We start from the raw sequence: 24,168 nt of genomic DNA on the forward strand, positions 1-24,168 counted from the left end.
CCCCCCTGCCCAAACAACTTGAACTTACCCCCCGTCTGGCACCGGCACACAGCCCACAGGACGTGCCGGTGCCGCTAGAAGATCTTCCTGCCTCTGCTGGGCCTTTGCGAGCGGGGGGTGGGGGGAGCAATGCCAGTTATGGGGGGGGGGTGCTAGCAAATCGAGTCAACACTCGGTCGTACCGCACATGTGCAAGTGCCTTCCCCCCTGACGTTGGCTCGCATGACCATCAATTCAGTAAACAAGCTAAGAAGCCAACTAGGGAAGGTGGGAGCCTTGTGAATATCTGCCTGCTGTTCCCAAATAACACCTGTTTCAGGTAAGTAACTGCGCTTTATATCAGGACAAGCAGGCAACATATTCTCACATGTGGGACTCCCTAGCTAATATGTAAAAAGGATGGAGGGATGTTGTAGAACTGCTTAAGGCTAAACCGACTATTCCATCTGGAATGAGTCTCCAGGCAGTAATGGGATATGAAAGTGTGAATTGAGGGCCAGGTTACTGCTTTACAAACGTCCTCAATGGGAGTGGAACATAGATAAGCTACTGAAGTTGCCATTGCTCTTACTTTATGTGCTGTGACACGACCTTCTAGTGGCAGCCCAGTCCGAGCATAGCAAAATGAGATGCAGTCCACTAACCACGTAGAGATTGTTCTCTTAGTAACAGGAGCACCTAGTCTGTTAGGATCGAAGGAGAGGAACAGCTGGGTAGTAGTTCTGTGAGGCTTTATTCGATCCAGATAGTAAAGATAAGGCATGTTTACAGTCCAATGTGTGGCGCACTGCTTCATCAGGGTGGGAATTTGGACTAGGGAAGAAGACAGGTTGACATGAAAATCTGAGACTTTAGGTAGGAATTTTGGATGAGTACAAAGAACAACTCTATCAAGATAAAAAGTTGTGTAAGGTAGATTAGATACTAGTGCTTGTAGTTCACTAACTCGGCATGCAGAAGTGATACAAATTAAGAAGACTACTTTCCAGGTAAGTTATTTAAGTAGCAAGAAGCTCAAATGGAAGTTCCATCAACGTAGTTGGGGAGGAGGCTGTAGAATGATGCCAGGCTCTCCAGAAATGAGTCAAAAAGACTGAGTCGACTTCTGCTGAGTAGAAGCTTGAGATTTTTGAGAACGTTGATTTCTAGGGTGCTTTTGGGTCGGGAAGACGACGGTGGCAGATTATAAGATGAAGTCGACTGTCTAAGGTTATAATAATGCCTAAGAGCCTGCGGTTTCATCAATTTGGAGGCTGAGAGAGTGGTCATACTTTGCTCATGCCTAGTGATCTTTTGCATGGCTTCTTCAAACTTATCCCCAAACAGTTCATCTCCCAAACAAGGAAAATTTGCGAGACGGTTCTGGACATTGGCATCCAGGTCTGATAAACGAAGCCACACTTGTCATCGCATTGTAATGGATAAGGCTGATGCTCAGGGAAGTTACGTCAAAGGCATCAAAGACTGATATTGCCATGAATTTCCTAGCCGCGGTGAGAGAAGGCACGAGTAGAACTAACTCTTAGTTATAGAGTAGAACTAACTCTTAGTTATAGGCTCTTGCATAGAGCCTTGAAACGAGTGCTTCTCAGCTCTGCAGAAAACTTAGAACTGAGGAGACGCGCGTCCTACGTTGAGCGGGAAGGCACTCACGCATGAATGGTGCGGCAGTCACGAACTTTCTAAAAGTTCTTCAAGCAAGTCTGCTTGTGAAGCTGTCCACATCGAGGCTCCGTGGATGACGTCACCTATATGTTGAGAATATGCTGTCTGCTGGTCCTGGGATAAAATTTTTACTGGTGTACACATTGAACCTTTTAAGAGTGTTTTGTAGCTTTGAGCAGCGAGGAAGAGAGTCATCTTGATGCTCAGGAACAAGGCACTGATCAGTGGCTGATATGGTCTTGTTGCACCAAGAAGCTGCTTGTTGCACTTCTTGAAGCTGCTTGAATGCTTGGACATTGAAGGAAAAACAGCCGATGCAAAATTGAAGGAGTCAAAATTTCTCCAAGGGTTGAGTAATTTAGTGACTGAAAAAAATTTGATGCCTTTGGCCGGAAAATTGGCTTGAAGGCCCAAAAAATGTGAAAGAAATTTTTTTTGAGAAAAACTCCAAAACAAACTGAAAAATAAACTACTATAAATGAAAATAAAAGAAATTATGAAATGAGGCATTAAGTACAAAAGGAAAAATAGCACAATTGGAAAGACTCCAATAACACACGTCTTCTTAGCTCCACGGAAAATTAAGAACCGTTAGTCCTACTAGCCAATGTTGGGCAGTAAGGCACTTGCACATGCACGATACGGGAGGTCTCAAGACATCTAAGAGGTTAAAGCGACAGTACACTTTTGCACTGTGAGCACACTGTGAAAATATGCTGCCTGCTTATCCTGGGATAATACATTTTTACAGTCACAAGTTCCCTTAAGGCTAATGTGGAAGTCATCACAAGGACTATTAATAGCTATATCATCCTGAAAGGCCAATTAACTGGGGGTGGGGGACAGTAACAACAAAGCAGTAAAGTTTGCACTAAATGAATGAGCTAACATACCTTAATGTTTCCTATCATTCCTCTCCACATCAGAGAATGACACCAAGACAAAGTTTGTCCCCATCATCATCCCCAAAAATTCAAAACTCCACCACACCAGTTCTATCATTTTCAGTAAAAGATAAGAAGAAATTAGGTTCTTACCTGCTAATTTACTTTCTTTTAGCTTCTCCAGACCAGTAGAGGTTAACTTTACGAATGGGTATATATCTAATCATGACCAGCAGGTGGAGACTGAAAACAAAACTTTGGGACAGTATATACTATCCTCCCTTCTCTATTTCCCTCAGTCTGCCGAATAGCCAAGCAGAACCAAGAACTGGAAAACAGGAAGAAAACAATACTCCGAACAGGAGTAACAAATAACATACCCAAATGCTGTTGGAAAATGCAGAGGAGAAATACCCGAAGGAAAATGTCCCCACAGCTCGCCAGCTAAGCCAGCCGAGCCACAGCCGCTGTTCTTTAATTCTCCCCGGCCCTAGAAAAATACTAGAACCCGCAGCAAAAAACAAAAACTGCCCGCGAAAACAGCCCCAACAACAACAACAACAACAGACAGGGTGGGGACCTCTACTGGTCTGGAGAAGCTAAAAGAAAGTAAATTAGCAGGTAAGAACCTAATTTCTCCTTCTTTAGCACTCTCCAGACCAGTAGAGGTTAACTTTACGAATGGGACGTACCAAAGCAGTCCCTCTCACGGGCGGGACCCCCGAAGGGCCGATACCAGAACACGCTCACCGAACACCGCGTCCCGACGCGCCTGAACATCTACCCGATAATGTCTAACAAAAGAATACAAGGAGGACCAAACCGCAGCCTTACAAATATCCACCGGAGGCACGAGCGACGACTCAGCCCAAGAAGCCGCCTGACCCCGAGTGGAATGAGCCTTGAGAAACTCCGGAACAGGCTGCTGTTTCAGAAGATAAGCGGAAGCAATCGTCTCCTTGATCCAGCGCGCAATATTAGCCTTAGAAGCGCCAGCTCCCCGACTAGGACCAGCCAGGAGGACAAAGAGATGATCGGACTTCCGGAATTCCTGGGTCCGCTGCACATCAGAGCGAAGGACCCGACCGACATCCAACTTGCGCAGCTGCCGTTGCTCAGAAGAGCCCTCCCGACCACCCAAGACCGGGAGAACCACCGATTGATTGACATGAAAAGAGAAACAACCTTCGGCAGAAAGGAAGGAACAGGCCGCAAGACGACCCGCTCCCTATACAACTCCAAGAAGGGAGCCCTACAAGAGAAAGCCTGCAGCTCAGAAATACTCCTAGCAGAAGTAATGGCCACCAAAAAGACCGCCTTCAAAGTAAGGTCCTTCAAAGAACAGTCGTCCAAGGGCTCGAAAGGCGGGCGCACCAAAACAGAGAGAACCAGATTAAGATCCCAAGAGGGAACCGAGGGCCGTAGGGGAGGCCTAAGCAACTTGGCCGCCCGCAGAAACCGAATCACATCAGGAAGAGCCGATAAACGCTGACCTGACACCAACCCTCGAAAGGTCGACAGGGCCGCAAGATGAACCCGGAGAGAAGACCAAGCCAGGCCTCTATCCAGGCCATCCTGCAAGAACTCTAGAATGTTAGGCAGAGAAGCGCGAAAAGAGGTCACTCCCCGCGCCCGACACCATTCCTCAAAGAGACGCCAAACCCGCACATAAGCCCGAGAGGTAGAAAGCCTCCGGGACCCCAACAGTGTAGCGATCACCTTGTCTGAATATCCCTTCTTGCTAAGGCGACCCCTTTCAAGAGCCACGCCGTAAGACAGAAGAGAGACGGGTCGAACAAGGGAATGGGACCCTGCATCAGAAGGTCGTCCGAGAGAGGCAGAGGAAGAGGAACCGCCACCAGGTGTCTCACCAGATCCGCATACCACGGACGTCGAGGCCAATCCGGAGCCACCAGCACCACCAAACCAGGATGGTGAACAATGCGAAGAAGCACTCTGCCCACCAGCGGCTAAGGAGGGAACACATACAACAGCCCCTCCGTTGGCCACGGCTGGACCAGAGCATCCAGACCCTCGGCCAGCCCTTCCCTGCGACGACTGAAGAAGCGGGGCACTTTGGCGTTGCCACTCGTGGCCATCAGGTCCATCAGGGGCTGCCCCCAATCTTGCACTATCCACCGAAACGCTCCGGCGCCGAGAAACCACTCTCCTGGATCCAGGAAGTGACGACTGAGGAAGTCTGCCTGAACATTTTCTACCCCGGCTATATGAGAAGCCGAGAGGTCCAGAAGATGGGACTCCGCCCAAACCATGAGCCGAGCCGCCTCCTGCGCCACAGGAGTGCTCTTGGTGCCCCCCTGACGATTGACATAAGCCACCGCCGTGGCATTGTCCGACAGGACTCTGACCGACTTGCCCAGCAAAAGGGAGTGGAAAGCTAACAGCGCCAGCCTGACCGCTCTGGTCTCCAACTCGTTGATCGACCAGGAGGCCTCCTCCGCGGACCAGGTGCCCCGAGCTGAGTGGCCCATAAACTGAGCCCCCCAACCGAGGAGACTCGCATCCGTAAGGAGCACCGTCCACTGCGGGAGATCCAGACCCACCCCCTGAACCAGGTGAGGGGTCCGGAGCCACCAGCGCAGAATGCAGCGCGCCAAGCCTCGCAGGGGAACCGGAACATCCAAATCTTGCCTCCGGGGAGACCACCTCCGGAGCAGAGCATACTGAAGAGGACGCATGTGGGCCCGCGCCCACCTCACCACGTCCAGGGACGCCGCCATTGATCCCAGGACTTGGAGGAAATCTCGCGCCCGAGGACCCCGGGACGCCAAAAGCAGGCGAATCTGAGATTGCAATTTGCTCACCCGGGCCTCTGGAAGGAAGACCTTCCCCAAGGAGATGTCGAACATAACCCCAAGGCACTCCAGACGCTGAGCCGGGACCAACCGACTCTTGGAAAGGTTGACCACCCAGCCCAGCGACCGGAGAAACTCCACCACCCGAGCCGTAACCCGGGAGCTCTCCTGCAACGACTTTGCCCGAATCAACCAGTCGTCCAGGTAGGGGAGAACCAGGATGCCCACCGACCGCAAGGCTGCCGCGACGACCACCATTACCGTGGTGAACGTCCGAGGAGCCGTGGCCAGACCAAAGGGAAGCGCACAGAACTGAAAGTGCCGCCCCAAGATCGCAAAGCGAAGGAAGTGCTGATGAGAGGCCCGAATTGGAACCTGCAAGTAGGCCTCCGTCAGATCGAGAGACATCCAGGATGGGCCGAAAGGTCCCCTCCTTTATGGCCACCACAAAGTAAATGGAGTACCTGCCGGTGCCCCACTCCGTAGGGGACACCGGCACCACTGCCTCGAGATCTAGCAAACGCTGAAGGGTCTGACGAAAAGCCTGCGTCTTCCATGGAGTCTGACATGGAGAAGCGAGGAAAAAGTCCGGCAGAGAGCGGGTAAACTCCAGAGCATAACCGTCCCGCACCACCTCAAGGACCCACTGATCGGACGCGATCTCGGCCCATTTGGGGAAAAATTTGCGCAGCCGGGCCCCCACCGGAACCAAAGGGGGCGCCGGCAAGGAGTCATTGCGCAGGACGGGAAGCGGGGGAACCGGCGGAGGGATTCCCTGCCCCCCGACGGGCCCCCCGAAAGGGCTGCATGCGCTGGAAGAACCGACCCCGGGAAAAACCCTGAGCCGGGAAAGAAGCAGCCCCACGCCCCGGGCGATACTTGCGAAATTCCCGCAAACGCCCCCGGGCAGCCCCACACCTAGACGCAGGGCGGGCACGGTCCTCAGGCAGACGGGGCACCTTCGAGTCCGTCAGAGTCTGAATCAACTCATCTAATTCCTCTCCAAACAAAAAGACCCCCTAAAGGGAACTTTAGTAAACTTAGCTTTGGACGCAGAATCCGCCGCCCAAGCGCGCAGCCACAAAATACGCCGCGCGGCCATGCCATAGACTTAGCCGAAATCCGCACCAAGTCATAAAGAGCATCTGAGAGGAACGAGGCAGCCATCGCAATCTTCGCTACCTCCTGATCCACTAGAGACCAGTCATCAGACTCCCGATCCAGGACACGCTCAGCCCACCGAAACACGGCGCGAGCGACTAGCTCCCCACAAACAGCCGCCTGGACCCCAAAGGCAGAGACATCAAAATCATACTTAAGAAGAGTCTCTAACGCACGCGCCTCCGAGACCCTAAGAGCAGAACCGTCCATAACAGGCACGGTATGCCGCTTAGGAAGTGCCGAGACCACCGCGTTCCCCATTGGCGAAATTAAGGTAGCCCTACCTCCCTCCGGGACGGGATACCCAAGAGCCAAGGCGCACACCAAACGAAACTGCGCCCATAGGCCACTGCGCCAACACAAAATCCCGCAAATCCTGACGCACAGGAAAAGAGCGGGAACCAGGACAGACCCCCTGAAGCAGAGGGGCCCCCATACGCGGGGTCTCCGGCGGCGCCACTGCAAAAATGCAGCACCAAGGAGACCTGCTACACAGGTCTAAAAGCTCATCCCTCTGAATAAAAAAGCGCACCACGGACGCATCTGCTCTGGAAGACGGGAAACCCGCCGCCCCGCTGCCAACAGGCGTCCCCTCTAGAGGATCCTGGAAGCCCGCCAAAGCAGCCAGGTCCTCAACCAGGCCAACACGCTCCTCCGCCCACCAATTCGCAATCCAAGCCCCCCCGCGGGCGCTTGGATGAGGGAGGAGGAAGAGGGGACGCCAAACGAAAAGAGGGAGGCAAAGCCATAGGGGGCGCGGAGGGAAACCCCCCCCCGAAACCCCCCAGGCGCACGTGGGACCCCCAAAAGTCCGCACAAAGAAAGAAAATAAATTGGGGGCAAAAAACCCCTGGGGGTCCCCAGGGACTCCCTGCCCCAGCAGGGGTCCAAGCTGAAACCTGCCCCTGTGTTCGCCATACAGGGGGAAGGTCACCTGAGGTTGCAGACAAAATGGAGGGGCCAGACAAAGAAAATGGCGAAGTTCCCGCCAAAAATGCTCCCTCCATGGCCTGTAGCGGCTGAGAAGACTGAACAGTCCCAGCCGCTAAGACAGGCAAGTCGGCATCAGCTGTCAAAAAATCAGCTGAGAGGGAATCCTTCGGGGAATCCCTCCGTGGGCGGTTGTGGAAGACCGGGCTTCCCCACTGCTCCAAGCCGACTCGCGAGGCACCATCGGCGGGGAGCTCTGGGCGCCTGCAGCCGCTGCCGACGGAGCTCCACCACCTCACCGACCCAAACCGCCGAGTTCAGGCCGGCCGCGAGTGCCTCGCGGCTGGACTAAAATTGTGGCCTACTCCCCCGGAGAAGGGCACAATTGCTCCAGACGCGACCTAGCTATAAAAAAGTGCTGGTTACATGAAAAAATACAGTAAAATACAGTTTTCTTAAAGGGAAACAACCCTTCAGACCAGCACTACCTCAGGATTTTTTTTTTTTTTTTTTTTTACAGAACAGACTCCACAGGCTCTCGAAGCAATATGCCTTGCTTGACTTAGGGGGCAAGGCTTACTGCTGAGGCTCCTCTAAAAAAATGTGGGGAGGTGGAGGAAGTGGGGGGAGGGACCCCGCTCGTGACCCGCCGGGTTTGACACCCCCGAGGTCGGACGGACCCCCAAACAGGGCCCGACCAAGCTCCGTCCGGCCAAAAACAGGGACAATAAACCCCTAAACAAATTCCAACAGCCCTACCAAGAGAGATGGGTACAGATCACTCAACACCTGCTGGAGACTGAAAGAAGACTGAGGGAAATAGAGAAGGGAGGATAGTATATACTGTCCCAAAGTTTTGTTTTCAGTCTCCACCTGCTGGTCATGATTAGATATATACCCATTCGTAAAGTTAACCTCTACTGGTCTGGAGAGTGCTAAAGAAAAATCACTTACTTTTGGTATGAGATTTTGTACTGTTGTGGGTACACAGTTGGGACAGGGAAGGAGGCAAACTTTGGGCTAGATTCACTAACCCTCCAATCCGTATCCGATCCGTGGGCGATTGGAGGCAGGCCGACCGATTCACCAACTATCTGCATGCAAATGGGGGCGCTCGGAGGCACGCCCCCAATTGACTGCACGGATTGGATTGAGCCTGACAGTAGTGATAGGAGAAGCAGCCTCCTGTCACTGCTGTCAGGGCTCTGCTGGCTTTTTTTTTTTTTTTTTTTTTTTAATAAGCCGCAAAATATCAGGCCTATTAAAAAAACAAAAACAAAACAAAAAAAACAATCTCCCCTGTGCTGTGCACCCCCCTATGCTCGCCTGAACCCGCACAGCCCCCACCGGCCCATCCACCGGGCCCACCCCCTCCCCATACCAATATCTTCAGGAGCCGGAGGAGTGCTCAGTCCGTCCTGCTCCAGGCCTCCTCCGAGGCCGGCTGGCCAGCTGCCCAGGCAAGGCCCACACCCTCCCCATACTAATCAGGGACTTCCTTAGACTCCTCCCTAAGGAAGTCCCTGATTGGTTGAGGTGCCCCAGGCCCCTCTAAAGGGATAAGCCCGAGGCGCCTCAGTCAATCAGGGCTTTAGGCCCCACCCCGTGCATCACACAATGCACCGGGGCATGGCCTAAGGCTTCAGACTCGTCGTGGGAAGCATTGGAGTAGGAGGGATTGAGCACCCCTCCTGCTCCATTAAAGGTACAGGGAGAGGGGGTGGGGGTGGCATCAGGGAGTTGGCATCCCTCCTGCCGTTACCTTAGTTTTTAGGTGGGACCGATGGCAGGAGGGAATGGGAACCCTCATGCCATAATTTTAAAGAGTACGGGGAGGAGTGATCCGGACCTGGCCAGGCCGATGGCGGTTTCACGATGGCAGGAGGGAGTTGGCATCCCTCCTGCCATATTTGCGGGGACCGGGTGGGCAGCGTCGGGCCCGATGGCAGCGGTGGCTTTAAAACCACGGGCTTGCTCTGCTAAAAAGCATTGCAAGCCCGTGGTTTTAAAAGGTAAAAGAGGGTAGGAGAGTCAGCCAGGATAGAAGCGACTGGTCTTCAGCAGTCGCTTCTTTTCTGATCGGCAAGCACAATCAGTGTTAGCTAAAGTGTTTAGTGAATCGCTGCCCTCCCAAATTTGCATGCCATTTCCTTCATTTGAATGCACAGATCGGGAGGGGATCGCTAAACATTTTAGTGAATCGGGCCGGAGGGAAATCTGCTCGCTAAGGGCTCGCAAACCGATCGATACACAATTGGTATGCTTAGTGAATCCTGGCTTTTGTCCCTGCGTCATTCTCTACAAATAATGAAAAGCTTGATCTCAATTACTCACACTAAGCATACATGATGATCTCAATTCTTCACACTAAGCTTACATGATGAGTCTTGGTGACCCATGATATAAAAACCTAGACACCTCCCAATATATTACGCCTTTCTACCAAGAGCCTTTTGGTCCTCCAGACTTGGGATGAAACATGAGCATCACACAGTCCACCCCTTCTTTAGGATGAGGAATACCTGGGAATATAACCTTAGATTCCTCTCTTGTAATGGAACAGGTTTATTGTACTGGCTTGCAGCAGCAGGATCTCGTTCTAAAGAAACTGGTCGAGGGCCTGAGTTGAACTGATTGGACAGTAAATGGTGTATCCGTAACTGGCAATGCTGAACACTAAGAAATTTATTAGTTTTTACCATTTTTGAATAACTGTTTATGTTTTGTCATTACTACGTAATTGCAAATACATGAGGATGCAATTATATATCATTTCTAACATACTCTGGGCTCCTACCTCACAATATTACGAGTGAATGAAGGGACTTGGTTACTCATACCACAAAATTCCCCATGACTTGGGCTATCAAATTTTACAACTAAATCCTGTAATAGGTTATTTAAAAAATAATCAACAAAATAAAATATTCCTTCATTTGTACAGGGATTGTTCATTTGACAGCAAAATCTATTCACAGACATTTTGAAACAGGAGTATGAAAAATAAACTAGTGTGCATATTAAAAATTACATGCCAAAGCGATTACCTCTTTTGACATGATATCAGAAATATTGTATGCTTCATCTTCACGACCCCTCTTTTTTTTCACAACTGCAAATGTAAGCCACAGTCTTAGAATCAAGGAGCTTATTTTCACCTGTATAAGCTTCAATTTTATCCCTTGTCATTCTAATCTCATGTCCAGTCTCTACTCACTCTTTCCAATCTGATTTTCAACAATTTAGATTAGTTTATTAGGTATATGCACAGCAAAGTGATTTACAATTTAAAATAAGTACAATTAAAAACTACCTGCACTGTTTAGTAAATTTTTTTTTTATGTGAATTGCATTCACACTATTTCTTGTGCAACTTTGCTGTATGCCCTTGTTGCTTATCTACCCTATTTCACTGATCTTCCCAGTCTCTTCAGGAGATACTATTGCACTAGCAAGCTTCTTCCATAGTCAGTCTCATGGTCAAAATTATACCCAAATAAATGACCTTTCAATGTTCCTGTTCTGCATCCCAGAAGCAATTTAACTATTACCGTATATACTTGAATACAAGTCGATCCCCCATTTTTCTCCACAAAGGAGGAAAAATGTTTGACTCAAATATAAGTCGGGCGGCTTAATATTCAAAAGTCCTGCCCTGTCAGGCTCTGCACCCAGCCCCCTTTCTTCCTCTCCTCCCCTGTCAGACTCTATACTCTCCCTCACAGACTCTGCCCTCTGTCCCCCTTCCCTGTTCTATCTTCATACCTCTGCCGATCTGGTGGAGGTGCAGTGGGCAGGAGCAAGCTTTCCAAACTCCTGCACTGCTGCTAACCGGCTGCATGATCCAACTTCGTCATCTGAGCTGCAAGAGCAGCAGCGCGATTTGGTGCTGCTTCTCGGCGCTGAGCAGCTTCCTTACTGGCTTGCGAGAATTCATGGGAGCCAATAAGGAAGCCGCTCAGTGCTGAAAAGCAGTGCCAAATTGTGCTGCTGCTCGTGCAGCTCAGATGGCAAAGTTGGATCGCGCAGCCGGTTAGCAGTGGGGCAGGAGTTTGGAAAGCTAGCTCCTGGCCGCTGCACCTCCACCAGTGATCGGCAGAGGACCCGCTGCACCTCCACCAGATCAGCAGAGGTATGAAGACAGGGCAGGGAGGAGGAGGAGGGGGGCAGAGCATGGTGGCGACAGCCTTAAAAAAATTATGGGAGGGGGCATTGACCCAAATATAAACCGGGACCCCAATTTTTGGGCCAATTTTTTGGCCCCAAAATCCCGGTTTATATTTAAGTATATACGGTATATCAACCCAGACTCCTCTTGCCCCAATTCAGTAAAAGTACTGATGTCTTCCTAGCTAGGCTATATTTTCCCAGCTGCGTACCTAAATATTGCATTGGTCTTTCCTAATAAAAAAAAGACAGGCATTACCCAGCGTTCCACACTATTGTTTGTTTTATATAACAAGAGAATAGGAACAAAGAAAAACACAAGCAGCACTTACCTAGCTTGTCTTCTTGATCTGAAGCAACTGGATTATAAGACTGTAATAATAAAAAAAAGGCTTCTAAATCACCAACATGTTCAATGTTTTCCCTTACTTTGCCCTTCTTAGGCTGTCTGTCTTCCACAGTAAAAACCTCCAGATTGCATCACTGAACTAAGGCCTAGATTAGGGGTGCCCACACTTTTTTGGCTTGCAAGCTACTTTTAAAATGACCAAGTCAAAATGATTTACTAATAAAATTTTTTAAAAACACAAAGCACACTGTACGCAGAGAAAATGTTAATTATCATTTATATTCAGGGGGGTTTTCAAAGAGGTCAAGGCAGATGACTTTAAAATATGCAATGTCACCTCAGTAACAACTATACAAAAATAGACAAATAAACCCCCTCCCTTTTAACTAAGCCGCGATAGCGGTTTTTAGCGCAGGGAGCTGAGCTGAATGCCCCGCACTGCTCTCAATGCTCATAGGCTCCTTATGCTAAAATCCGCTACTGCAGTTTAGTAAAAGGGGGCCATAGTGCAAAATATAGACAGCGGATATAAATTCTCAAAACGGACACATTTTGATCACTAAATTGAAAAATAAAATCATTTTTCCTACCTTTGTTGTCTGGTGATTTCATGAGTCTCTGGTTGCACTTTCTTCTGAATGTGCATTCAATATTTCTTCCCTTCATTATTATTCTTTCTGCCTCCTGCATGCTTCATCTCCTCTAGACCTTATTCAATTCCCCAACCAACATCTGTTTCCCATGAGTCCAACTTTTTCTTCCTCTCTCCATGCCCCTTCCACTTTTTCTGTCTGTCTTCCTGCCTCCCTTTCTTTCTTTCTTTCTGCCTCCCTGTTCTGCCTGTCTGTCTTTTCTGTCTCCCTGTCTTTTCTGTCTCCTCTTTCTTTCTCCCCAAGCCACTGCCGGGGCTGTCATCTGGGAACAGGCCCCCAAGCCACTGCCAACTTCTGGGAACAACACTGACTTCTGGGCCCCCAAGCCACTGCAGATGCCACCGTTGCCGAGTTCCTCATTTTCCGACGCTGCAACAGGCCAGCAACCTTCTCCCTAATGTCAATTCTGACGTTGGAAAGGAAGTTCCGGGCCCGGAACTTCCTCTCCATTGTCAGAATTGACGTTGGGGAGAACGCTTCTGCAGGGAGAGATTGGGGTGGCGGTGGGGGACATCGGGGAGAGGAAGGTTGATTGGCCCAGTAGATTTCGAAGGCAACGCAAGTCTATCACGGAGCCCGGAATGGGTTCCGTGATAGACTCGCATTGCTTTAAAGATCTACCGGTCGATCGCAATCGACGTATTGGGCATTCCTGGCCTAGATTCACTAAACTCACCGGTCTGGATCATTGTTGGGCGATTCGTGGCCAATTTCTGCCAGGTGACCGATTCACTACAGAGTCCTCATGCAAATTATGTGATCAGACGCACGCCCCACCGCAACCCCACAGATCACTGCAGAGTGATCCAGACGCTTGCGCAGACCATCCTTGTTGGCTGTAGATGCGATCCACAAATGCACTTGCTCTCCGCAGAAGCTTGAGGTCAAAACAAAGGGGGAGGGGTGGCTGCACTCGCTGGCCCCACGAGTGGACATTCAGGAATCATTTCAATTTTTTGTGCAGCCAGAATGGAACAGAAAATGCTTTGTAGCCAGACTACAGAACAACACAGAACAGAACACGCCTTGTGCAGCCCCGCTTTAAAATCACGGGTTAAAACCACAGGCTCACATTGAGCTTTTTGCACAATATATAAAAAGGGAGATGCATATGTACAATTTTATTTTGATGGTTTTATTTTGATACTGGGATTTCAGGACGGCAGAGAGCAGGAGAGTTGGCAAGGACGTAATTGACTGGTCCTCAGCAGTCGCTTCATTTTGGATCGGAAAGCCCAATCGGTGTTTCTTCTTCTGTTTAGTGTTTCTTCTTCTGTTTTTCTTCTGTTCTCATTATGCATGCCATTTCCCCTCATTTGCATGGGCAGATCTGATCGGATGGGAGATTTGATCAGGCACAGGTTAGTGAATTGGGTCGGGGAACGATCGCAAAACCATCGGGACACGAACAGTGCAATTAGCGAATCTGGCCCTAAGTCATGCGTCCTGCTTGTGTGTTTTTAATTTATTTTCTCAGTTTAGAGAAGAGCCAGGGATGAGCGGGTGTGATGTATTAAACGACAGGGGTTCCTTGATAAAGCCTTTATGGCGAAACATGCGACATGTTGGATTAACTAACCCCCTGGCTAAGTGGAAAACACCCTGGTGTAAAATATATAAATTAAGATTAAATAAGTAAAGTTATATGTAAAAATGTTAAGAAAGGACTAATGAAGAGGTGGGTGCCAAATGCTTAGTGGCAGTTATTATGCCCTAAGCCAGGGGTAGGGAACTCCGGTCCTCGAGAGCAGTATTCCAGTCGGGTTTTCAGGATTTCCCCAATGAATATGCATGAGATCTATTTGCATGCACTGCTTTCAATGCATATTCATTGGGGAAATCCTGAAAACCCGACTGGAATACAGCTCTCGAGGACCAGAGTTCCCTACCCCTGCCCTAAGCAGTACTGTTGAAGTCCGATAAGACTTAAAAAGAAATAGTGTTTGTACCTCAAATATTGTGTGGGAATTATATAATTATTTAAGGTAGAAAGATTTTTGCTGTACGACTATTTTATTCATATTTTCATTAAATTCTCACGTCCCACCCACCTCCCCTGGGTTGGCTTCTCTGCTAGCTACCTGAACTGAGGAGACACGCCCGGACCATCGGGCGGGAAGGCACTGGCGCATGCGTGGTGCGGGCATCTCGAAATTCTGAGTATCTTCAAGCAAAATATGCTTGTGAGACGTCCGTATCGGGGCTCTGTCGGATGACATCACCCACTAGTGAAAATAGCTGCCTGCTGTCCCTGGATAACAACTGTTACGGTAAGTAACATTGCTTTTTTGCTCTCTTATCATTCCCTTGCATTAATGCATATGCCGCGGCTGCAAATCCCAGTGGAGTTCAGGGCTAGCCGCCTCCTCTGCTTGTTGCAGGCCACTTGGCGGCGGCTTATTATTAGGGGAAATGTGGAGTTTGATCCCGGGAGAGAGAACAAAACCTTCCAAGACTGGGGGGGGGGGGGGGGGTATAGTACATCTGGAGCATCTTCTAGACTGGATTCCGGTCCTCGAGGGCCGGAATCCAGTCAGGTTTTCAGGATTTTCCCTATGAATATGCATGAGATCTATTTGCATGCACTGCTTTCAATGCATATTCATTGGGGAAATTCTGACCCCCAACTGGATTCCGGCCCTCGAGGACCGGAGTTGCCCACCCCTATTCTAGATGATGAAGGGGTGTTGCAGGTGTTTGAAATTCTTCAGCTCCCTGGGGGGAGCTCTTGGAGTAATCAATTTGCCTATGGCCAGATAGCACAGTTACTTACCGTAACAGGTGTTATCCAGGGACAGCAGGCAGATATTCTTAACGCATGGGTGACGTCACCGACGGAGCCCCGGTACGGACATTTTTCACTAGAAAGTTCTAGTTGGCCGCACCGCGCATGCGCGAGTGCCTTCCCGCCCGACGGAGGAGTGCGTGGTCCCCAGTTAAGATAAGCCAGCTAAGAAGCCAACCCGGGGAGGTGGGTGGGTCGTAAGAATATCTGCCTGCTGTCTCTGGATAACACCTGTTACGGTAAGTAACTGTGCTTTATCCCAGGACAAGCAGGCAGCATATTCTTAACGCATGGGTGACCTCCAAGCTAACAGAGAGGGAGGAGGGATGGTTGGCCATTAGGAAAATAAATTGTGTAACACAGATTGGCCGAAGTGCCCATCCCGTCTGGAGAAGGTATCCAGACAGTAGTGAGTAGTGAATGTGTGAACTGAGGACCAAGTGGCAGCCTTGCAGATTTCCTTGATGGGCATGGAACGGAGGAAAGCCACAGAAGCAGCCATAGCTCTGACCCTGTGGGCCGTGACAGCACCTTCCAGTGAGAGACCGGCCCGAGCATAACAGAACTCAATGCAGGCAGCAAGCCAGTTGGAAAGCGTCCGTTTGGAGACAGGACGACCTAGACGGTTAGGGTCGAAGGACAAAAGGAGCTGAGGAGATGAGCGGTGAGCCCTGGTACGGTCAAGGTAGTAAGCAAGGGCACGCTTACAGTCCAGCGTGTGCAACGCCAGTTCCCCAGGATGAGAATGGGGCTTAGGGAAAAAGACAGGCAACACAATGGACTGGTTGAGATGAAAGTCCGAGACCACCTTGGGAAGGAATTTAGGATGGGTACGCAGAACCACCTTGTCATGGTGAAAAACAGTGAAAGGTGGGTCGGCAACCAGTGCATGCAGCTCACTAACCCTCCTGGCAGAGGTGATGGCAATGAGGAAAAGCACCTTCCATGTAAGAAATTTGAGTGAAGTTGTGGCAAGAGGCTCAAACGGAGGTTTCATGAGTGCTGATAAAACCACATTCAGGTCCCAGACGACTGGAGGAGGCTTCAGAGGTGGTTTGACATTGAAGAGGCCTCTCATGAACCGGGAAACCAGGGGATGAGCCGTAAGAGGTTTTCCGAGGATAGGCTCATGGAACGCAGTGATGGCACTGAGGTGGACTCTGATTGAGGTTGACTTGAGGCCAGCGTCGGAGAGAGAGAGCAAATAGTCAAGTACGGTTTCCACCTCCAATGAGGTGGGATCGTGGTGATGAAGCAGACACCAAGAGGAGAACCGGGTCCACTTCTGATGGTAACATTGGAGGGTGGCCGGTTTCCTTGAGGCATCCAGGATATGACGGACAGGCTGAGAGAGATTCTCTGGAGAGGTCAGCCCGAGAGAAACCAAGCTGTCAGGTGGAGCGAGGACAGATTGGGATGCAGTAGAGACTGATGCTGCTGTGTAAGTAGAGTAGGAAACACAAGAAGAGGAATGGGCTCCCTGGAGCTGAGCTGGAGTAGGAGGGAGAACCAGTGTTGGCGAGGCCACCGAGGGGCGATGAGAATCATGGTGGCTTTGTCCCTGCGGAGTTTGAATAACGTCCGCAACATCAGAGGTAGTGGAGGAAAGGCATAGAGGAAACGATCCGTCCAGTCGAGCAGGAGTGCATCCGGGGCCAGACGATGAGGAGAGAAGAGTCTGGAACAGCACTGGGGCAGCTGATGGTTGTGAGGAGCTGCAAAGAGGTCCACCTGAGGGGTGCCCCACTGAGCAAAGATGGAGCGGAGTGTGGGGGGATCCAGAGTCCACTCGTGAGGTTGAAGAATGCGGCTGAGATCGTCGGCCAGAGAGTTCAGTTCGCCCTGGATATAGACAGCCTTGAGGAAGAGACTGCGGCCGTGGCCCAGGTCCAGATGCGGATGGCTCATGACAGAGGAGGGTAGATCCGGTGCCACCTTGCTTGTTTATGTAGTACATGGCGACTTGGTTGTCTGTGCACAGGAGAAGAACCTGAGGGTAGAGAAGGTGCTGGAAGGCCTTGAGGGCATAGAACATGGCCCTGAGTTCCAGGAAATTGATGTGATGTTGACGCTCCTGAGGGGTCCAGAGTCCCTAAGTGCGAAGTTCTCCCAGGTGAGCTTCCCATGCATAGGGGGAGGCATCTGTGGTTATGATCATGGAGTGAGGGGGTAGATGAAAGAGTAGACCCCTGGAAAGATTGGATGAGTTCAACCACCAGTGAAGAGATTGCTGAAGAGACGATGTCACAGAGATGGGATGAGAAAGAGGATCGGTGGTCTGTGACCATTGGTTGGCTAGAGTCCATTGAGGTGTCCTGAGGTGGAGTCGCGCCAGAGGAAGCACATGGACCGTCGAGGCCATGTGGCCCAGGAGGACCATCATCTGCCGAGCTGGAATGGAGTGATGAAGGAGCACCTGGCGGCAGAGGTGGAGCAGGGTCCGTTGGCGGTCGGAGGGGAGAAACGCCCTCATGAGAGTGGTGTCGAGAACGGCTCCAATGAACTGAAGTTGCTGTGTGGGAAGCAGATGCGACTTGGAGTAGTTGATCTCGAACCCCAGGAGATGGAGGAAGGAGATGGTGTACTGAGTGGCTTGTAGCACAAGTGGAGACGTAGGTGCTTTTACCAACCAATCGTCCAAGTAGGGGAACACCTGGAGGTTGTGAGACCTGAGAAAGGCCGCCACCACAATAAGGCACTTGGTGAACACCCTGGGCGATGATGCGAGGTCAAAGGGTAGCACCTTGTACTGATAGTGGCAGTGCTGTATCTGAAATCGGAGGTAGCGACGTGAATTCAGATGGATTGGAATGTGAGTGTAGGCCTCTTTGAGGTCCAGGGAACATAGCCAGTCGTGTTGAGAGAGAAGAGGATAAAGCGTGGCCAGGGAGAACATTCTGAACTTTTCCTTGACCAGACACTTGTTGAGGTCCCGGAGATCGAGGATGGGACGAAGGTCTCCTGTCTTCTTGGGAACCAGGAAGTAGCGGGAGTAGAATCCCTGACCCCTTTGGTCTGTGGGAACCTCTTCGATGGCATTGAGGAGAAGGAGGGATTGGACCTCCCTTAGGAGGAGAAGGGACTGGGAGGAGTGGGACGCAGACTCTATAGGAGGGTTGTGTGGTGGAAGAATCTGGAAGTTGAGAGTAGCCGTGGCGGATGATGTTGAGGACCCACAGGTCTGATGTGATGACCTCCCAACGGTTGAGGAAGAGTTGGAGACGTCCTCCGATTGGTTGAGGAAGAGGTAATGATGGTGGAAGACTGGCTATGCCCTGGAGAAAGGAGTCAAAAGGGCTGAGATGGTTTTGACGGAGGAAGAGGCTTGGCAGGTTGGTGAGATTGAGAGCGAGCCTGAGTGTGTTGTTGTTGATGAGGTCTGCGAGGCTGCTGTTGGGGCGGGTTGAGAGGCCTGGCCGAGAACCTGCGCTGGTAAGAGGACTGTGGTCTATAAGGACGAGCAGGTGGAGCCTTCTTTTTAGGTTTTACCAGAGTGTCCCATCTGGTCTCATGTGCTGAGAGCTTCTGGGTGGTCGAATCCAGGGACTCTCCAAAAAGTTCGTCCCCAAGACAGGGTGCGTTAGCTAGGCGGTCTTGGTGGTTGATGTCAAGATCAGATACCCTCAACCAGGCCAGACGTCGCATGGCAACAGCTATGGCAGACGCTCGGGAGGTCAGCTCAAATGAATCATAAATAGAGCGCACCATGAATTTCCGCAGTTGAAGGAGGCTGGAAATTTGTTGTTGAAAGAGTGGAACTTTGCGTTCAGGGATGTATTTTTGTAGGGCGGATAGTTGTTGTACGAGATACTTCATATAAAATGAGAAGTGAAATGTGTAATTATTCGCCCTGTTGGCTAGCATGGCATTTTGATAAAGGCGTTTGCCAAACTTATCCATCGTTTTGCCTTCTCTGCCAGGAGGGGTGGAGGCATAAACACTGGAGCCCTGAGTTTTCTTTAATGTAGACTCAACTAGGAGAGACTCATGGGGCAATTGAGGTTTGTCAAACCCGGAATTGGGATGACCCTGTATAGGCTGTCAAGCTTACGAGGAGCTCCGGGAACAGTGAGTGGATTTTCCCAATTTTTATAAAAAGTTTCCCGCAGTATGTCATGGACGGGTAACTTGAGGAACTCTTTGGGAGGTTGTTCAAAGTCCAAGGCATCCAGAAAGGCCTGGGACTTTTTGGAGTCGGACTCTAAAGGAATAGAAAGAGCCGCCGACATCTCCCTGAGGAATTTGGTGAAAGAAGATTGCTCAGGCTTGGAAGTGGTATCGGGCACTGAGGGTTCCTCATCTGTGGATGATGCGTCCTCCTCGGTACCGGGTGGGGATTCTTCCCATAAGTCCGGGTCCCTGATATCAGTGTGCGCACGCCGAGATGGCGGGGTGGAAGGCTCGGTGTGGCGGGTCTTAGAAAGAGCGCCAGAACGCATGGAGATGGTACCGGGAGAGGAAGACCAGTGTTGACCCCGGTCCCGGGAAGAGTGGTGCAGTTCTGGGTCCCGGGGAGACCGGTGCCCTTCCTGGTCCCGAGGAGGATCGACCTCAGAGCGGGTCTGTACCACAGGACGAGAACGGAGTGGTTCAGCCGAGAGGATTGGCATGGAAGTGTTGAGTGGCACCGAGGGGGTGGACACCGGTGGGATGGTGCGAGGCTCGGGCCGGTCTGGCACCGAAAGAAGTGGTGCCAACAGGGTCGGTAGCAGGTGCTGGAGTTGTTGCTGCAGCTGTTCCTGCAATTTGTCTTAGAGTATGGCCGCGATGCGGTCATCCAGGGGTGGCACCGGTACCGCTTTTTTCTTTTTCGGTTCCATAGGTGCTGCTCCACGCCCCGGCGATGAGGAGGCCGATGACGAGGCACTCACCGAGATCGGGGCGGAGCGTTTGCGGGGTCGGCGTGAGGCCAGGAGGACCGGCGTCGCCACTGTGGCAGGTGGGCGCTCAAGGGAGGTGGAAGGCTTCTTAGCCGGCTTACCTGGTGCCAGCGACCCCGAGGAAGGATCGGGCGTCGTCGAAGTGGTCGGTGCCGTCTTTTGCGGTACCATCGACGTCGCGGCAGTCTCCATAGCAGATCCGGTACCGAAAAGGATGTTCTGCTGGATCTGCCGATTTTTTAAGGTGCGTTTCTTAAGAGTGGCACAGCGGGTGCAGGTGTCAGCCCGATGCTCTGGACCAAACACTGTAGGCACCAATTGTGTGGGTCAGTGAGAGAGATCGGGCGTGCACACCGCTGGCACTTCTTAAAGCCCGGTTGAGGGGGCATGAAGGGAAACACGGCCTCCGCAAAATCAAAGCCGGAGGCTTGTATGATGGCAACAGGCCCCGCCGGGGCCGGCCTGAAAAATAAAGAAAAAACAAAGTTTTTTTTTTGTACTATTTAGAACGGAAAAAGAAACCCGAAGGGAAAAAGAGAAAAAACAAGAAAATAACGCGAGCGGGAAGGCAAAAAGGAAGTTTTCAACGGCCGTTGAAATCACATGCGTCTTCTTCGCTCCGCAGAAACGAAGAAACTGGGGACCACGCACTCCTCCATCGGGCGGGAAGGCACTCGCGCATGCGCGGTGCGGCCAACTAGAACTTTCTAGTGAAAAATGTCCTTACCGGGGCTCCGTCGGTGACGTCACCCATGCGTTAAGAATATGCTGTCTGCTTGTCCTGGGATAATAGTCATTATGTGGTATCTCTTGACAAAGCACAATTAGGAAAACAGAAGGGGGCTAAATTGCAAGAATTTTTTGGGTATAGAATCAGCTGGAAGGGTAACAGTGTCCTGGTTATATAAGGCAATTCATCTCTTGCTTCCAGGCAAGGACCTTCTTAAAGGCTGCCGCAGGGCATGGGATAGAGATCTGACTGTTGACTTAAGCACTGCCAGTATTAGGACCCTGCCCCAACTGATGCAGAGTGCTTGGCTTCGGGATTGTTATTATAGAGTTCTATTGTGGGTCTATCACATGAAGCAGCAATTGTATTATAGTGGGGGCACTCCTGCCCTACTTTGTCTTAATTGTGGACAGCAGGAGAATTCCTTTGGACATGCCTTTTGGTTCTGCCCTAAAATTCAACAGTTCTGGTAGTGTGTGGTTGTCTGTTTGACAGCCCTCTTGAGAAGGCCCATTACAGACACAGTGTTTCAGTTGGTATTGGATCACCCACTGCATATGGACAGATGAATAGGGGACCTTGTTTGATGTGTTGTAAAATGTGTTTGCTGGCCTGCAAATGTATTCTGCAAAACTGGATGGTAGCAGAACCCTCAGCCAACTGGCACTGGTGTAATATGCTCCATCAGTTGGGAAGCCCTTGATCCCAGGGGGACTAGGAAATGGTAATTACAATTCTTGCATACATGGGATCCATACTTGCAGGCCTTACCTATTCGGGGGCGCAGTCTGTTACTGAACAAATTATGATTGTATTCAGATGTTTTTCTGATGTGTGGGAGAAGAAAGGTGCAATAATGGGGGTGGGTAGGTTTCTGGAGGGAGTGTTGGGGGGATTGGGGGTAGGGATTGTTTGCAGTACGGGTTGGGGGTTAGGGAGTTAGAGGATATTTGTCGTTGTGTAGTTCAATAGCTGTATAGGGGGGGGGACACTATGTTGATGATGTTTATTTGATACTGTAATGCAGCTGCTAACTCTCAATAAAATAGACATTAAAATAGTCCCAGATATTGCGCTCAACCACTATTATGATAATGGCGTTGAAAATCCTGTAGACTACCAATCACTCCAGTTATCTGAATAACAGCAATATTCAGCACTATTATCTGACTGATTAGCTGAACAACTTAGGCTAGAAAAATTGCTGTCTTTGAAAGTGTCCCTAAGGCACTTAACAGAATTGTAAATTTTGAGCTTTATAACAGTAATCAAGAAAACCCTAGATGAAAGAGGGTACTAAGGTACCCTTTAAACATGTTGAGCATATGGAAGGAGCAAATCTGATTAGTACCCTTTTGTAGTGAAGCTAGTTATTCAATGAGGATTTGGAACTCCCTAAAAATGCAGAAGGAAGAGTACAGGGACTTAACTTGGATAGTGACATGATTAGTAAACAAAAAATAACTAATGATTTGTAGAGTTTTGTAGAATATGAAATAAGATGAAGAAAAATGACTAGCAAAAAGGTTATAGTAGGTCTTTATTGGATGAGTATTTAAATGTTTGAATGCTAAGAAATGAGGCAACAATTGCTTTTGATTAAAATAACAATTGAACACCTCTGTAGGCAGCTATTCTCACTAGTGGGTGATGTCATCCGACAGAGCCCCGATACGGACGTCTCACAAGCATATTTTGCTTGAAGAAACTCAGAATTTTGAGATGCCCGCACCGCGCATGCGCCAGTGCCTTCCCACCCGATGGTCCGGGCGTGTCTCCTCAGTTCAGGTAGCTAGCAGAGAAGCCAACCCAGGGGAGGTGGGTGGGGCGTGAGAATAGCTGCCTGCTGTCCCTGGATAACAACTGTTACGGTAAGTAACATTGCTTTATCCCAGGACAAGCAGGCAGGTATTCTCACTAGTGGGTGACCTCCAAGCTAACCTCAATGGGATGGTGGGAGAGTTGGCAACTTAGGAGAATAAATTTTGTAACACTGTTTGGCCAAACTGCCCATCCCGTCTGGAGAAACTATCCAGACAATAATGAGAGGTGAAAGTATGAACCGAGGACCAAGCGAGCAGACGTGAGGGCCACTAGAAAAACCACTTTCCAAGTGAGAAACTTCATTGGAGCCTTGTTGAGAGGCTCAAAAGGAGGTCTCATAAGTTGAGAAAGGACCACATTAAGATCCCAAACCACTGGAGGAGGTTTGAGAGGAGGTTTGACATGAAAAAGTCCTTTCATAAATCTGGAAACCACAGGATGAGCCGAAAGAGGTTTCCCTTGGAGAGGCTGATGGAAAGCCGCAATAGCACTCAGGTGTACTCGTATAGATGTAGATTTGAGGCCAGACTGAGACAGGTGTAGAAGATAGTCCAATACAGAAGACAGGGAGGCTCGCTGAGGCTCCTTACAATGAGAAACACACCAAGAAGAGAATCTAGTCCACTTTTGGGAGTAGCATTGTCGAGTAGCAGGCTTCCTGGAAGCCTCCAGCACCTCCCTCACCGCCTGGGAAAACTGGTGAGGAGTTACGTTGAGAGGAACCAAGCTGTCAGGTGGAGAGACTGCAGGTTGGGATGAAGTAGAGATCCCTGATGCTGAGTAAGCAGTGAAGGAAACACTGGTAGAAGGAATGGCTCCCTGCTGCTGAGTTGAAGTAGAAGGGAGTACCAAGGTTGTCTGGGCCACCGAGGAGCTATTAGAATCATGGTGGCATGGTCGGATTTCAATTTGACCAGAGTCTTTTGAATGAGAGGAAATGGAGGAAACGCATACAGAAAGCGAGTTCCCCAATCCAGGAGAAAGGCATCTGCTTCGAGACGATGAGGAGTGTAGATCCTGGAGCAAAATTGAGGTAGTTTGAAGTTGTGGGGAGCAGCAAAGAGGTCTATCTGAGGCGTTCCCCACTGTGTAAAGATCTGATGAAGGGGGCTGGAATGGAGCGCCCATTCGTGAGGCTGGAGGAGACGACTTAAGTTGTCGCCAAGACATTGTCCTTCCCCTGAATGTAGACAGCTTTGAGGAAGGTGTTGTGGCGAACCGCCCAATCCCAGACTCTGAGAGCTTCCTGGCAGAGGGAGGCCGAGCCCGTGCCCCCCTGCTTGTTGACATAATACATGGCGACCTGGTTGTCTGTGTGAATTAG

At 50.2% G+C, this 24,168-nt stretch overlaps 1 protein-coding gene across 4 annotated transcripts in view; it reads right to left on the reverse strand.

Annotated features, from left to right (window-relative positions):
- Window positions 1-24,168, reverse strand: part of HELLS (helicase, lymphoid specific) — a 258,918-nt gene that overhangs the window by 174,278 nt on the left and 60,472 nt on the right. For all 4 annotated transcript variants that reach the window (XM_033943358.1, XM_033943360.1, XM_033943361.1 and 1 more), the window contains exons 5-6: window positions 11,956-11,995; window positions 10,504-10,568 (exon numbers count right to left, since the gene is read on the reverse strand). In XM_033943358.1, the coding sequence (XP_033799249.1) occupies window positions 10,504-10,568; window positions 11,956-11,995 (105 nt within the window). The remainder of the gene's footprint in view (window positions 1-10,503; window positions 10,569-11,955; window positions 11,996-24,168) is intronic.

Source organism: Geotrypetes seraphini, chromosome 4 (assembly GCF_902459505.1).
Source record: "Geotrypetes seraphini chromosome 4, aGeoSer1.1, whole genome shotgun sequence".
NCBI lineage: Eukaryota > Metazoa > Chordata > Amphibia > Gymnophiona > Dermophiidae > Geotrypetes > Geotrypetes seraphini.